Genomic DNA, 16,103 nt, shown 5'->3' with positions numbered 1-16,103 from the left:
TTCATAACTGGACTGTTTTATTTAACTATTGTGGATCACTAAAGGGCTGTCAGTATATTTAGAAAATAAGTTAATAAATTTAATTATACAGCAGCAAATCACAACAACAGTCACCTCAAGGCACTTTCAATTTTAAGGTAGAGCTTACAATAATACATTAAGAAAAAATAATACATACAGAGAAATGTGTATTATTTCAAGGGTCCCAAAGGCTGAACGACAGCTTGAGATAGAAAGAGAGTCCACCTTTGTGTGTCAATGCGAGACACTCCTAGTTGTAGCTGCTGCAGAATAAACACCACACCACAGAATGACACTTTATGTTTGAGCTTCCTATAAGTTTGCATGTTCTAACTTGTCTTACAGCAGATGTTGTGTAAGCTCTGGAATGAAGTACACCCACATTGTTTGTGAAGCAACAGCACCTGTGAGAGACAGTCGAGTGAAAATCCACACTGTTGTTGTTCCTCAGTAAAGAGAGACACACAGACGATCAGACTGAGCTCAGACCAAACTAGCAGCTTCCTCTGAGTGAGTCCAGCTACAGGAGAGAAAAGTGGAAAACTCCAACACTGCTGCTTCAAGCTGCTGACGCTCCACACACTGAATGTGAGTTTGAGCAAAAACACGACTCAAAGGAAGTTTCAGTGAAGGTGGTAGAGGAGGGAGGGGAGCCAGGACTGACTGTACTTCCTGTCTGCTGTTTTCAGCTTCACTCACAGACTCAATGGCTTCCAGATCAGAGGAGGATCTCTGCTGTCAGGTATGTCAGGAAGTCTTCAGTATTCCCATTGTTGTTTCATGTAATGAAAGATGTTGGAGTCAGAGAAATGAGTACTGTTAATAAATAAGTGACTCAGAAGAGAATATTCTCTCTGGACCAGGGGTAGGCATATTTTAGTAATAATTTGTAAAAAAGGAAGCAAGACATTCAAAAAACTGTTTTACTGAGTATGAAGTAGACTGAATTGGATTTATATGGATATCGGCAGATATCCAAATGTATAATATTGTATCGTATTGGACATCAAAAAAGGTTAAAGAGATGGTTGGCTCAAAAGTGCTCAGACTTTTTGTCAGCCTGGCTACAGTGCTGAAGAAAAACCTAGGGTTGTTCTTATTTTCTTCAATCAGTGATGAGTAATAAGATGTTCTAGCTTTACAGAGGGCTTTCTTATAAAGAAGCAATCTATTTCTCCAGATGTCTAATGTGATGAAGTCTACTCCCCACTGCTGTGTAATCAGTTATCATAAATTTAACTGTTATCAGGAAATGATCAGACAGGAGAAGGTTTTTGAGAAACACTGTTAAATATTCAGTTTCTATGCCATATGTGAAAACAAGATCTAGGGTGTGATTAAAGTGGTGGGTGGGTTCTTTTATATTTCGAGAGAAGCCAATTGAGTCTAATAACAGATTAAATGCCATGTTGAGGCTGCATGGATGTTAAAGTCCATTCTTCCATCCATTTTCTTCCGCTTTATCCAGGGCTGGGTCGCGGGGGCAGCAGCCTAAGCAGAGAGGCCCAGACCTCCCTCTCCCCAGCCAACTCCTCTAGCTTGTCCGGGGGAACACAAAGGCGTTCCCAGGCCAGCAGAGAGATATAATCTCTCCAGCGTGTTTTGGGTCTGCCCCGGGGCATTCTCCCAGTGGGACATGCCCGGAACACCTCATCCAGAGGCATCCTTGTCAGATGCCCGAACCACCTTAGCTGGCTCCTTTCGATGTGGAGGAGCAGGGGCTCTGCTCTGAGCCCTTCCATGGCTGAACTTCTCACCCTGTCTCTAAGGGAGAGGCCAGCCACCCTTTGGAGGAAGCTCATTTTCACCGCTTGTATCCGCAATCTTGTTCTTTTGGTCACTACCCACAGCTCGTGACCATTGGTGAGGGTAGGGACGTATATCGACCGGTAAATTCACCACGACGGTCCAGTAAAGCATGCGCACACTGCGGCCACTGCACCAATCTGTCTGTCGATCTCCAGCTCCCTTCTCCCATCACTCACAAACAAGACCCCGAGATACTTGAACTCCTCCACTTGGGGCAGGAACTTGTCCCTGACCCGAAGTGGGCACCCTTTTCCGGCTGAGAACCATGGCCTCAGATTTGGGGTTGCTGATCCTCATTCCCACTGCTTCACACTTGGCTGCAAACCATTCCAAAGCGAGCTGGAGGCCATCACCCAATGGAGCCAACAGAACCACATCATCCATGAAAAGCAGAGATGAGATCCTTAGGCCACCTAAGTCAAAGCCCTCCAACACATCGCTGCGCCTAGAAATCTTGTCCATAAAAATTATGAGCAGAATCGGTGGCAAAGGGCAGCCATAGCAGAGCCCATCACCCACCGGGGGGTGGGAATAAGTCAAGTTCTTGCAGTGGTTGTATAGAGATCAAATGGCCCGTAGCAATGGGCCAGACACCCGACAGGCACCAACCACCTTGCGGCCGCAGCTCAATGCAGCAGCAATGGAGATGCTGAACATGGTCCATTGGGACTCAATGTCCCCAGTCTCCCTCTGTTGAAGCTCTACCGGAGATGTGCATTGAAGATCTCACGGACTGGGGCGAGATTAATAACAGATATTAGAGCAGGGCGATATGACCAAAAATATTTATCACGATATACATTTGAAAATTTGCGATAATGACATAGCACCGAAATGTGTGCTGCTTTTCGGTCTAGTCACTACCGTTTCTGTCAGAACTGGTGCGATACCGGTACCCATCCCTAGTCATAGCCCAAATTCATATTTTTATTTTCTTTCACAAACATAAATTCAGAGTCTTTATTCTCAGTCCTTTGTTCTTTTAACTCAGAAGCAGAAAAACAAATTCTGATTGGCTGTCTCACACTCACCTGAATTACCTTGATGACTCTTGGGCACATAGGCAGTATCTACCCCATAACATTTCCCAGAGTTGGTAACAGTCTCTGCATCATCTCTAGCAAAAGTTTTACTGTTCCTAGAAAGTGAATTAACTGTTAAGGAAAAACTCTGAGTACAGTTCATTCCCTCTGTCACAGGAAGACAAAGTAACCTGATCAGAGTCTGTGCTTACGCATACAGCAGTTACACTTACCTCTGATGGGAAGGCTGGCACTAGGTTAACGCCAAGAGTCTGAATAAACTCTTCTGTGGTTGGTTTGACAGAGCCATTAGCTTTAGCAGTAACCACGTTAGTCACAAACAAATCAAGAGTGACATTGTCAGAGGGGATTGAAGCCTCATTATGCTCTGACTGACAGGAATCATGGGGCTCAGCCTGATATTTGGCAGATCAACATTTCCATCATTTATCAAGAGAATGGGTGGTGTTGAGGAGCTCTGGGTCGCTGTTGCTTCTCCAGCACATTTAGAAATTGTCTTTTTCTCTGGAGAATCTACAGACCTTTCATGACAGTCACATTCCTGCAACTTAGGAAGATTTTGAGGCGAAAGACTGTCACTGACCTCTATTATTAACGGAGTCTGAGAGGAAACAAGAGTTCCACCAACCTCCAGCTGCTGTGTGGTGCTGCAGTGACATGGACACCGCGTCTTCTTTAAAGAAACCACTGAGGCTGAAGCATTGGCTCTTAGGGAAGTGAGAGGTGGCAGACCCTGGCAGCTCAGAGGGCCCCCGAGCGCCAGGCATGTTCCCTGAAAAGTGTGCTGACAATCGGGGGTGAGCCACAGCTTTCCCCGGAGCTCCTCCTCTAGGTGGGTGCAAGCTGTTTTCTGCTGCTCACAGAGGTTCAAATCCATGATTTCCATACTAGGTCTTTCTAAACAACTAAACACTGTACTTTCAGTCTCAGAACATGATTCAGTTATAGTTTCCAGCCCCGGCGAAACAATGCACATCTCGCTCTTCTCCATAGATGGATCGCAAGGCACCAAAACACAGTCACTCACCCCTGGGGTTAGCGCTGTGCGACGGTTCTTTCTGGAAGTGGGTGCAATGGATGCTGATGCCACAGAAGCAGAGGGTGACGTGGCGGGAATCTCCTTGTCTTCTGCCCACATCCTCACTAAACACGAGGCAGGTGAAGTAAAGTCTGAGCAGGGTGGAAACGGCGAGTTGCTGGTCCGAGGTGAGGCAACAGGCGAGAGCTCCTCCTCGGAAATGAGCCAGGGCTTCCAACGGAGCTTTTCCTCCTGATAAGCCCGTAACACCTGCTGCCGCTCTTCCTCACCGAAGTCTATGGCTTCTGTCATCTCCATGTGCCGCGCTGTGTGGCTAGACTGTGGCGAAGACCTGGAAGTTGATGAAGCGTGAGCCGATGGCGTGTCGGTGGTGAGCCTCACCGTTCCGACTCTGACTGCCTCTGGCTCGCGAGGCAGCGGGGAGACAGCACAATAGCAGGGCAGCAAAACTAAATACAATGAACAAAGAACACCAGACTCTTTCAAAATAAAACAGGAAACATGGAGACATAGACATGACACGAACTTGACAACAAGTACAACACAGACAGATGAGATGACAGAAACAACTAAGAAACAAAGGACTAAAGTGCAACCTAGAAATTAACTAGATGAGATAAACTAGAACACAAATGAATACAAAAGACACATAAAAACTCAAACACTGGGTCACACGACCCAGTATCATGACAATTGTGCTGCAATAGGTGTAGGCTGCTGGGGCATTCTCATGATGTTGTGAGTCTCTCATCTTTGAGGTGTATAAACACCTCACACTGTGTAAATACACCTTTCTTCCTTTATATATTTCTCTGCACTGAATTATGATTATTCATCTCTGGCTCTCTTCCACAGCATGTCTTTTGTCCTGTTTATGAGGGTTCATATAATTTTTTTTATTATATGGTTTAAATTACAATATAAAGTGCCCTGAGACAGCTTCTGTTGTGATTTGGTGCTATATGAATAAAATTGAATTGGAATGAATTGAATAACCCTTCCCTGAGCCTGGTTTTGCTGATGTTTTTTTTTCTATTAAAAGGGAGTTTTCCCATCCCAATGTTGCACATGAGCACTTGCACATAAGGGGTAATATGACTGTTGGATTTTTCTCTGTTGTTTTATTGCAGGGTCTACCTTGTAATATATGGTAGACACTGCAATGTGTTTGAATATAACAATTCAATAAACAATTAAAATAAATTCTACAAAAAATGTGCACAAAGTTAAGAACTTACATTACTGTGTGTTCCTCATTCTTCCAGGACAGAGATCAGAGAGCTTCAGAGGCTCTCTGCAGTCTGCACTCTGAGAAACTCAAACTCTTCTGTCAGGACCATCAGCAGCCAGTGTGTCTCGTCTGCAGAGACTCAGAAAAACACACCAATCACAGATTCAGACCCATCAATGAAGCTGCACGACAATACAAGAAGGAACTTCAGGAAACTCTGGAGCCCTTAAAGGAGAAGTTAAAGGTTTGTGAAGAAGTTCAAGTGAAGTTTGATCAAACAGCAGAACACATTAAGGTCCAGGCCCGACACACAGAGAGGCAGATTAAGGAGCAGTTTAAGACGCTTCACCAGTTTCTAGCAGAGGAAGAGGAGGCCAGGCTGGCTGCACTGAGGGAGGAAGAGGAGCAGAAGAGTGGGATGATGAAGGAGAAGATGGAGGCTCTGAGCAGAGAGATAGCAGCTCTTTCAGACACAGTCAGAGCCACAGAGGAGGAGCTGAGAGCTGAAGACGTCTCATTCCTGCACAACTACAAGGCTGCAGTGGAAAGAGTCCAGCACTGCCCCCTGCTGGATGATCCACAGCTGCACCCAGGAGCTCTGATAGACCAGGCCAAACACCTGGGCAACCTGACCTTCAACATCTGGAAGAACATGAAGTACATGGTCTCCTACACTCCTCTCATTCTGGACCCAAACACTGCTCATCCAAACCTCATCTTGTCTGAAGATCTGACCAGTGTGAGAGGAGGAGGAGAGAGGCAGCAGCTTCCTGATAATCCAGAGAGGATTAATTTGTTCTACTCTGTCCTGGGCTCTGAGGGCTTTAACTCAGGGACTCACAGCTGGGATGTCGAAGTTGGAGAGAGTACAGGGTGGGAACTGGGTGTGTTGGCAAAGTCTGTGGAGAAGAAGAAAGAGTTATGTGCTGGATTATGGAAGATAAAATTATGTGAAGATAAATACTACGCACACTCACCATCAGCTCCTCTCACTGCTTTCGTAGTACAAAAGAAGCTCCAGAGGATCAGAGTGAATCTGAACTGGAACAGCGGAAAATTGTCGTTCTCTGGTCCTGATACTAACAAACACATTCACACCTTCAGAGACACTTTTACTGAGAAGATGTTTCCATACATTCGCACTCGTGAAGAAGTGAAGGTGTTGCCATTGACGGTGTCAGTGTCAGTGGAGCAGGTGAAATGAGGATGATTATATTTCTAATGTTGTTTCCTCTTATTAATTTGTATTTGTACTCTCACTGACAAATTGTAATAATATAATCGCGATGAATTGTAAGACTGCACAGCTTTGGAGCGGGATTGCTTTTAAGATCCAATTAAAATCTGTGCACTCAAAAAGATTCTCTGGAAAAGATTAGAATTCTTGGAACAGAGTTTATTCACTGCATCATATGAACAGCAAGAACATACATACAGAGTATAGCAAAACACACAGCAGAAAGCGAACAAAGCAAAACCACCTGGGGTGTACAGCCTTTAGCACAAGCAGCAAAGGAACACAGAGACAGACAGAAACCCTTTGCTTTGGCTTATCATAATAGGTCAAGACACGGTCAGACATTGCACATAAATACTAACTATTAAATCTTACAACGGGCAGTCAGCATAATCTTTTATTATACATATATTATGGTGAACCTCATATATAAAATATCCCAGTGTGGGTTTATAGTGTTTTTGTGTATGATTGTATAGCATTAAAATTATCCTTAAGGTGATTTTATCGTGATGTGTTCAGTATCTCTGTTATAATGTTACTGTTTTGGTTGTGGTGCATGAAAGAGACTGAGTATTGAGGGATGGAGAGCGAGTTATTCAGGAGAACTTTCAGTGGCATTAACGGCCCTGTTACTGTACCACCTAAACAAATGGTAAAGAAGAGTCTACGAGTAAGTTACAGTATATATGTTCAATGCAGATAAATATGTAGTGTACATAGTTATATAGGTATACATATTATCCAATAATCCTCCATGCCTGAACAGAAAACCAATAAGAATAATTCATTTTTGTTAATTATTCAGATTAATTTGTTTTACCATCTGAAAAAGGGACATTTTGGTTTTGTAAATGTAAATATTCAGTTGGCTTCTGTTGCGCTTTTTAAAAACATGTAAGGATTACGATATATAGATAAAAAGTGTTTTTTTCTTTTAATTGTTGTATATATTTCATTTTACAAAATTTTAAATAAAAAAAATACTTATATATTATGAACAGAAAGACTTTCTTTTGTTGTTGGTCCGGTGTGGTTCTGTAACCATTACAATTGCTGTCTGAAGGCACCCACTGGATTTGCTTTACTAAGTAGATTATTATGGCCTTGCCATATTGACACACAGCATCAGGATCATCTGTTGAGAGAGAAAAAAAATAAGAGAAAACAAGCAAAAAGAGAACAACATAATAAACAACATAATTACAATAGTCTAGCTAAGTGTAAATAACAGTAAATACTAAATATTAAATGTTATTGTGCATCACACAGGCTCGACAGCACACAATGTGCCTTGAGGTAGCATCCAGGAAAGGTGTAGTTTGTGTCTGTGAGCACCCATTTGTACACCTGTGTAAATGAGCGTGCTTGTGTTTAAAATGTTTTAATGATCTGCTAAAGGGTCTGAAGAGCCATGGCCTGGTCCCACAGGTTAAATTATTTATTTATTACATTTTGTGCGGAGTGAATAAATAAAAGTATATTTATGGTGGCCCCTACAGACAAAACACGTACAAACTCCAAAACACAACAGAAATGCTCCAGGATGCTAGGGGGCAGTGTTGAGCTTTTGTTACCTTGTGGACACAAGCCAAGCAAGATTTGGCTTGATTTGTGTGTGGTAGTAACAGGTAAATGAACCTTTTTTTTTTTTTTTTTTTTTTTTTAAATTATTTCAATATATATGAGTACCTGTGTATTAATACACAAACAATGCACATATGCTTTCAGTTGTGTAATTTAACTGATCTAGGTATCTCTGTTTTGGAAGTTCAGTTAACGCTAGAAATGTTCTTTGGAGTTTGTATGTGTTTTGTCTCTAGGGGCCACCGCATATATTTATATGTAATCATATAAATAAAAACATGTTGTTTTACATTAGTAATTTCTTTTGTGCATAATTTTATATTGTTGTTGATAACAAAATAATAATTAAAGCAACAAAACAACATGAAGAGCCTGTTGGGAGCCGAAAGAGCCGGTTCTTTTTTGAGACCCGGCTCTTTTGGCTCGGCTCACTAAAAAGAGTCAGAATTCACATCACTACAGAAAACAGATTTTTAGCTGGGAAATTGTTCTTTAAAAACACACAGAGAGAAAGAGACAGCAAGCTCTGCATGAAGTGTGATTTTATCGTGGTGGAAGAAAACTGTAAGTAAGAGCGAATTAATGACGATGTTTATGTGAAATTAAATGTGAAGCGTAGTTTGGATCATCTTTTGCTGCTGGTTCAGTCAATATTGTTTGGAGAGAGATAAAACCTGCAGCTTCAGAATCTAGTGCAAAAAGGGGAGTAAACACAAAGCATCAAATCAGGAATCATCAGAATCAGCGAGCTGCCGGCTTTCAGCCCCGACCGTGTCCGTGCCGTTGGGTGAGAAAGGCCACATCTCGCTGATTCTGATCCGTCGGCGGGTCCACGCTTTGTGTTTACATCTTTGTGCAGAATCCGTGTTTCTGCTCTCATTTACTATTTTAGCTGTTTGGTGGCTTTTGAAATTTTGTGAGGTTTAACCTGAGATTCTGGCATTTTGGACAAAATAAATTTAGTTTTAAGAATCGAATTGATATTACGTAATCCAAGCTAGAATAAATTTCAATCGATAAATTGATAATCAAAACCCACCTCTACTTTTAATAGCCAGCGGTGCTAGTACCACTTACCACTTCTACCTACAATCCTTTGCGGTTTTATCCCGGAAATGACATCACGTTTTCAATCTCTATGGGTAGTGAAAGTCTGGTTTGTTGGATAAATTTCCATTGTAAAATTCATCCAACCTTCCACATAGTGGGTTGATGTTCCTGAAAGAATTTGATGCCGAAACCATGATGTGGTCATAAAAATGGCCAAACTCCTTGAGAATTTCTTCTCAGCATTTTTCTTTGACAAAGCCAGCTTCCACAAGGAGTCGTAGAATAGTGGTAAGTTTTCGGACACTTAACTCTTTGCTTTGGAGGAACACCCTTGGATCCAAAACTGACAGCCTTCTCACAGGATATTTAAGTGGTGCCCTTTCAAAGATTTTGGTGACCATCTTCAACAAAAATACATTACAGTTCTGCCTGAACTCAAGTCTCAGCTTCGCAGCTCCTAAGTTGTTCTTTATGTGTTTTTCTAGTGCTCACTCTGTGACAAATCAAACTCTCACTTTGGGCTTGATAAACTTATCAGTTAAACTCCTCAGGATATTTATGAGATCACGGCACAAAAATGGCAGCAACGGTTTGTCAGTCTGACAAGCTAGTGATTTCCCTAGCTAACATTATAAAGAAGTTGAGCTTTGCTGGGAAAAGTTCATCTTTCAGAATCATCTGAGCCATTTTGAAAGACTTTGTTGTTGGCTCTGTTACAGTGTTTTTTTGGCAGCACCGATATACATTTTCAGAAAGGGCAAAATCTGAAGAGCGTGCTCAGCCACCTCCACATTTTCAAGCCATCAATGATTATAGAACTGAAGAAGAAAGGACGTGGAACCAGTGACTTCTGTGTCATCTTCCCTACGTGCTGGAATATCCTTGATTAGTCATTTAAGGCTTGACAGAGCATTTCCCTGCTCCTAGTCTGTGGCTGCACACTCTGCTCTGAAGGCATTATGTAGTTTATGCAAACCACAACTTCCAACATTTAACATGTTTTTGCCTGTGTTATGTTCCCCTTAAAGGGTCAAGGTGATGAGGGAAAGTAACAAAAAGTGTCCAGGTACGAAAAAGGAAATATGGAGGCAAAAGAGTTAAATTAAAGAGTTTTATTAAAGTTTCAATCAAGTACTAACTAAAAGAGATGGATAAGCTGCTATCACCATTTAAAGAAACAAAACAAAACTCAAGCATTGGTCAGTAAACTGAAAAGTCAAAAAGAGATTAGTGACCAAATACACTCCTCTCCACAGAGCAAGAGCAAGCAATTACAAAATACAGCTCACTAGCTGCAACCACTCACATGACACTCTGGCACCAGAGCTCACCTTTCTCTTCCCTTAAATACCTTTTCTTGCTGATGTGAGGCAGCTGTATAAAAGAGAAAGGTAGCAGAAGAAAAGGTGCCTGTTTGGTCACGGCCAAACAGGCACCTCCAGGAGGAGTCCCTGCTAGGGCCGTAACAGTCTGTGTGTTCTTCAATGTTATGCTGGGCCAGTGAGAAGGTCTTCCAGTTCACATTTGGACCATCCACTGACAAATGAATCAGATTCTGGAAGCCTATACCAGAACACCTTTTTTCAATCTTCTCATACATTTGCACTGCAGTGTCATGACCCATGAAAAATAATGTCAGGTACAGTAATTTCAGCGATTTTACTTGGTTATCATTCCATAATTTCATGTGCATGTCAAGCTGACATTCCTTCATTTCCCTGTCCAGACTTTCATCAAAGAGATGTCTTTCTTGCCTTTAGCTTTCATTAGTTAGGAGAAATGAGGAGCAATCCTAAATGCACTGAGGTATGCCACTTTTCTCTCTTCACCAGTAAACTGTTTTTCTATGTCACTGTCAGGAAATATGCTTCTGAAAATATCCCTTACAGTCTCACATGATTTGTAGGAATAGTGGCTCATTATAACTTTTGCCGTGCAGCATATTTATCTCTATGGAGCTGAAGCTCCATTTAACCCCCAGTGTTGCAAGGCACTAAGATAATACTTAAAAAGTTGCAGATTGCAAAACAAAAAAAAATTTAAATAGTATTCTTCTAATGAGGTGGTGACAACTTTGCTGCTTTATAGCCTTTATTCAGACTTCTAACTGCACTTTTGCACATTGTGCTTTTTTCCACAGTGCTGATACAGCAGTATTCTTCATATTTACACAATACTTGTACCATATCTAATACCATACAATGAGTCCATTGGCTTTAAAAATTATATTTCTTTACCATGGAACAAAAAGTAGTTGGTAAAAAGGAACTGTCCTCCAATAAAATGTTCAGTTCCCTGAATTATGAAGACATATGACAAGGACAGAATCCATCATGCTTCACCACTTCTTGCTACTAATGCCCCTGTTGTCTGTTCCTAGAACCACACCTGAGCTTATTTGCTTCTTTAACAACTTGATTTTCCTAATAATTTACATGTTGGTAAAGTAGAATCACCTTTGTTTAACCTTGATTATGTTTCTCTAAGCATTGAGGCACGTCACTTACAGAAAATGTGGTTTTAAAGAAACATAGGTATGGTCCCATGACAAAAAATACCATTATATTTAGTGGCACTACTTCCAGAACAACATGTTGTTTTTTTGTCAATAAAAATCTTTGATACATGATCATCATAAAATGCTTGTTCGTCAGTGACATAATTGGCCTTAAAATGCGGCCTTTAAGGCTAGAGACCCTGAATTGGGATATAGCCACAGAGAGCTGCGCTGCAAAACTATGATCCCTGAGAGACTGAAGTTTTTGAGTTGGAAAAAGTATTAGATATAAGTTACAACCAACTGTGCTGCACATAAGTTCGCTGGTTATCAGCTACCTTTCATGTTAAAAGTAGCCACAGTGAGTAAACAGGCGAATGCTGCAATTGGCAACTTTAGAAAGTACCGCGTGGAGCTAAACTGTTAACCTTCATTATCTCTAGTTGTCATCAACTGCCTGAAAGTTCATCTCAGTCTGCTTCCAGAAGTAAGGTAACACTAGAAGCGCAACTTAAAAAAACATGTCCCGTCAGGTCATTTAGAGCCCCGCATTTTCCGACCGAGAGACACCATACCATTGTCTTCGGCCGTGATGCACTGAGATCGGTTAGCACATATTGTCTGTCTCAGTTTAAGTGTGTATTGCACTTTATTGTTCAGTTACTGAATTCATTTGAATTGTTTGATTAATAATTGTCGCATATGCAATAACTTTACTCAGTTTGGTTGTAAGTCGTAATGTTTTCATATTATATTTGAAGAACTGTTCTGCAGTGTACAAATAAGAATATTGACAATATATTGCAGTAATGCACAGTGTAAAAGAGATGTTTTATTTTTGCAAATTCGAGTATTTTAATTGCTGATTGATGTCGAATGTGATGTCAACAAAATCCTAAGTTGTGAATTATAACTAGAACAGCATAATTAATATTTGAATTGCTGTTCTGACCTTGTCTGTCTACAGGTCAGGGTCAGTTTTTTTTGTGTGCTGAATTGTTCCTGAGGTGGATTCCTCCAGTGAAATAGATGGCGAGCCTTCCCACCTGGACTTAGAGAGACTGAGATTTGCTTCTTTTCCACTTGATCGTCTGCTGCACCTTGCGGCGTGGTAGGACTCTATCACTCACACTTTCACACACAGCTGGTTATACATGAGACCACTGACTGACATTCTCTCACCCATATTTTCTTTCACACCCTGGGAATCTTTTGGACCCCTTGGACATTTTTTATTTGGGACTTTGAATAATAAGCTGTTGTGTAGAACATTATCCACATGTGAAAAGAGTGTGAGATTTCATTTGAATTTACATTAGAGTTGTGTAATCTGTTTCTATAAGAGTTAAGGAGTCAGGTTACTAGGGTGCACCCGAGCTTTGAAACCCTACATTGAAAACCAGAAGTAACACTTGGCCAAGTCATTGTTTTAGTAGTTTATGTGTTTTACTTTTCTTTCATTTTTTGTAAGTTTCCTTTCTACCATTGTAAAGTGTCTTTAACCTGTGCTTGTCAACCTTATGGTTTATTTCACTAAAGTCGGCTGGTTCTTTTAAGTTACATTGTTGTCTCTGTGTCTCATATAGACACACCCCTGTGCTCCTGTAGTCGAACCCATATGCCCATTCATATATTCTTTTCAACAATTCCCCTTACTGTGTTACAACAACATTAACTAATTGTTATTTACTGGCTAATCTTAAAATGACTGTTCACTACAGAAATGAAGCCCAACAGTCATGTTTTTACATACTTATGAAATCAAAGTGATGTTATAAAAAAATAAACATTCTGCATCGCCAAGAAAACGGTCCTCATGAACTGGAAAAATAAAAATAATCTCAATTCTAGCCAATATAGAAACCATCTAATAGATCACATTAGTCTCGATATAGCCTCTGCCACCACATTAGATCAATCCCTCTGGGCTCCTTTGATCGGCTCCATCACCTAGCGGGGGTAGGGGGTCGTGGTTTGGTCCCGCCTTTGCTATTGTGGTTGATGTGGAGGTTGGGACGGGCTTAGGGCACCTGGAGGGCACCCGGAGGACCCCTAGAGACGTTATCCCTGGAAGGCTTAACCCGGGGGTTGTGTTCATAACCTGGTTAGTGGCTCTGGTCGCTCTTAGAGGTTGTTCTCCTCGTGGCTGCGTGCAGTGGGGCTGGAGGATGGTCTGTGCTGGCGGACGTAGGTTACTGGCCTGGTGGCCTGGCTGCCCCTGAGTGGATCCGGGGCAGGCGTGGGGGTTTGGGGTTCGGGGGTGCTTCGCCTCGGTGCTGGGGCTCTGGCTGGGCTTTGGGGGCTTCAGTCCTCGTTGGTGTGTTGCCGAGGTTGTGGGCGGGTGGGTGCACGGGGGCTCAGCCCTGGCGCAGGGGGCCTCTTGTGCATCGGCCTAACTGGGGGGCTCTTCAACTGGCAGGGAGGTTGTTCCATCCTTGCAGGAGTCCACTCTGCAGGTGGGGAAGAGACATAGGAGAGGTGGAGAATAAACTTAACCTGGGTGTCTGTTGTCTTGTGTAGTCTGGGAGATGATTGAATGTTGGGGTGGGTACAGTTTCCTCTGCGGTGGGGTAGGGTGGGCTGCCCCGGGTCCTGTGGGGCTTGGCGGTGCTGCTGCCGTAGGCCCCGGTCTGGATGGGCCTGGGCTCCCTTGCCTTGGTGGGTACCAAAGGACGGGGGTGCCTACTGGGGTCAGCGGGGGAGCTGGCCCTAGGGAGGGGCATCCTCCCCTCCCTTCTTTTCCTCCCCATCCCCGGCTACCTACCTCTTCCCGCTCCACCACACCCACCCACACACGTAGGGCCTTGGGGTGCGGGTGTGTCACCAGGGTGCAGGGGAGACATTCACCCCCTCTGTCCTCTTCTGGCCACCTGTGCCTCAATTTTATCTCACAACTATCTCTACATTACTTACACTCTCATAACACACATATATATATATATATATAGGGCCTTGAGGGTGGGCACGTTAATGGCGTCCAGTAGACGGTCTGTGTATTCAAACCTACCTCTGGCACCGGTGCCCACCTCTCAATTTTAAATCCATGTAGACATTGAGGGTTCTCGGGAGGGGCCATGCTAACACCTGCTGCTCTCTGGCAGCAGAACCATGCTCTCCCTTGTTTTAAATGCACTTTAGAGCAACACGCAGCAACACTACACATGAGCGGGAGGAGCGAGGTATGGGGTCTTAACACACCCCCATTCTCTACTAGCCATCGGGGCGGGGGGGCTGGGAGGAGATGTTGGCTGTCCGATTGGCCTCCCTGCTGCTGCAGAGCCTGGGACAGTCTGCTTGCCTCCACCCCGGAGGGAAGGGTAACATCTCTTGGGTCTGGGTGCCGTTTCCCCCTCTGGGGGCGAGGATACCTGGACCCGGGGTATAGAGTATGTTTGGGGAGTGTGATTGTGTGTACTTGTCCATTTATGTCTATCCCTACGTTGGGTGAGTGCTGAGTGTTTGTATATGTGTGCATGAGGGTGGGAATGCATGTCTGTGTCTGTGTGTGCCTTTTTGTCTGTGTCTATATGTCAGGTCGGGTCTTAGACTCCACCTCTCTGGGACTCCAACTCCCAGGCCCTCCAAAGTGTGGAGGCCTATCTCCCCTCACCACACTCCTTGCTGGTTACTGATGCCCTCAGGGGTCGGTGCATTGGTGTGCGGGGCTGGGCGCTCAGGTATCTACCAGCTCACTCCCGGTGGCTTCTTGGCGGGGCCTGGCGCCTGTTGCTCGGTCAGGCGTCTTCCGGGGCGCGGGGGGCCCTCGGGCCTCCGGCCTCTGGGCCTGCGGCTCGGTTCACTCTGGCACAGCTGGCTGCCGATGGAGCCGGAGGGCACGCCGGTGCAGCCCCCTCTAGCTTCTGCCTGGTGGCTACTGGGTGACCCCTCGTCTGGGGATCCTCAGCCCTTCCCATGAGGGTGGCACGGAGGCCCCTCCGGTGGTCCTCCTTGGGCTTTTGCACTCTGTGGCCTCTGGATGTCTGGGGCCTGGATCTCCTCCATGCCTGCTTCATGCCCTGGGGGACAGGGCTATGGCTCTCTACATCCTCTTGCAGACCCTCTTGCAATGGGGAAACCATTTGAATACAAGTGCGCCGATCCACACAGGTGTGCACACGGGTGTTCACTGTTCGTAGACTTAAATCACACCTTTCTTGGCTGCTACTTCAAAGCACATTGTGCGCTCTCTGTCCTGCATGCTGCACAACAACATTCAATATTTAGTATTTACTGCTGTTTACACCCTCACTCATGTCTGTCCCGTAACAACTGAAAATAAAATAAAATAAATAATAAAAACAAAGGTCGATCAAATGGACCAATACGGCAATGCCATGATGATCCATTTAGCAAAATAAATCCATTGGGTATCCTTGTTGGTCTTCAGACAACAATTCTGATGGCTAAAGAACCAAATGGGACAGGCAAAAAAACCCAAAAAACAAAACAAAAAAACAGTCACACAGCGATAAAAAGAAACACAAAAAATGGCAAGAAGCTGTTGTATTATTAACTGCAATAGCCGGTCGCATGACAGCCACGGGAAGCCGACGGGTAAAGAGATCGGTTGTTATCGGATTACGTTGTGG

At 43.6% G+C, this 16,103-nt stretch overlaps 2 protein-coding genes and 1 pseudogene across 3 annotated transcripts; 1 reads left to right on the top strand and 2 right to left on the bottom strand.

The window, feature by feature from the left end:
• The first annotated feature begins 379 nt into the window (after positions 1-379).
• LOC146521157 (nuclear factor 7, brain-like) lies at positions 380-7,310 on the top strand. 2 transcript variants are annotated; one of them, XM_085154479.1, is made up of 3 exons: positions 380-609; positions 711-763; positions 5,178-7,310. In XM_085154479.1, the coding sequence occupies exons 2-3, from the start codon at positions 728-730 to the stop codon at positions 6,345-6,347; spliced, it is 1,206 nt and encodes a 401-aa protein (XP_085010605.1). In that variant the 5' UTR covers positions 380-609; positions 711-727; the 3' UTR covers positions 6,348-7,310. The 2 variants fall into 2 exon arrangements, with proteins under 2 accessions (XP_085010605.1, XP_085010604.1); XM_085154478.1 differs by having other exon boundaries at positions 380-763.
• Positions 3,057-5,159, bottom strand: LOC146521158 (uncharacterized). The gene has a single exon (XM_085154501.1). The coding sequence runs from the start codon at positions 4,207-4,209 to the stop codon at positions 3,187-3,189; it is 1,023 nt and encodes a 340-aa protein (XP_085010627.1). The 5' UTR covers positions 4,210-5,159; the 3' UTR covers positions 3,057-3,186.
• A 1,269-nt stretch (positions 7,311-8,579) lies between the features above and the next one.
• Positions 8,580-15,167, bottom strand: LOC146521156 (uncharacterized; annotated as a pseudogene).
• Between the last annotated feature and the right edge of the window lie 936 nt (positions 15,168-16,103).

This window comes from Neolamprologus multifasciatus, chromosome 3 (genome assembly GCF_963576455.1).
Source record: "Neolamprologus multifasciatus chromosome 3, fNeoMul1.2, whole genome shotgun sequence".
Classification (NCBI taxonomy): domain Eukaryota; kingdom Metazoa; phylum Chordata; class Actinopteri; order Cichliformes; family Cichlidae; genus Neolamprologus; species Neolamprologus multifasciatus.
This window is presented reverse-complemented; position numbering and strand designations above follow the sequence as displayed.

Excerpts from the sequence above, each read along its gene's own strand:
- LOC146521157 (XM_085154479.1), top strand. The coding sequence starts at position 728 with ATGGCTTCCAGATCAGAGGAGGATCTCTGCTGTCAG. Across the intron at positions 764-5,177 it reads AGGAGGATCTCTGCTGTCAG|GACAGAGATCAGAGAGCTTC; the intron begins GTATGTCAGGAA and ends TCATTCTTCCAG.
- LOC146521158 (XM_085154501.1), bottom strand. The coding sequence starts at position 4,209 with ATGGAGATGACAGAAGCCATAGACTTCGGTGAGGAAGAGCGGCAGCAG.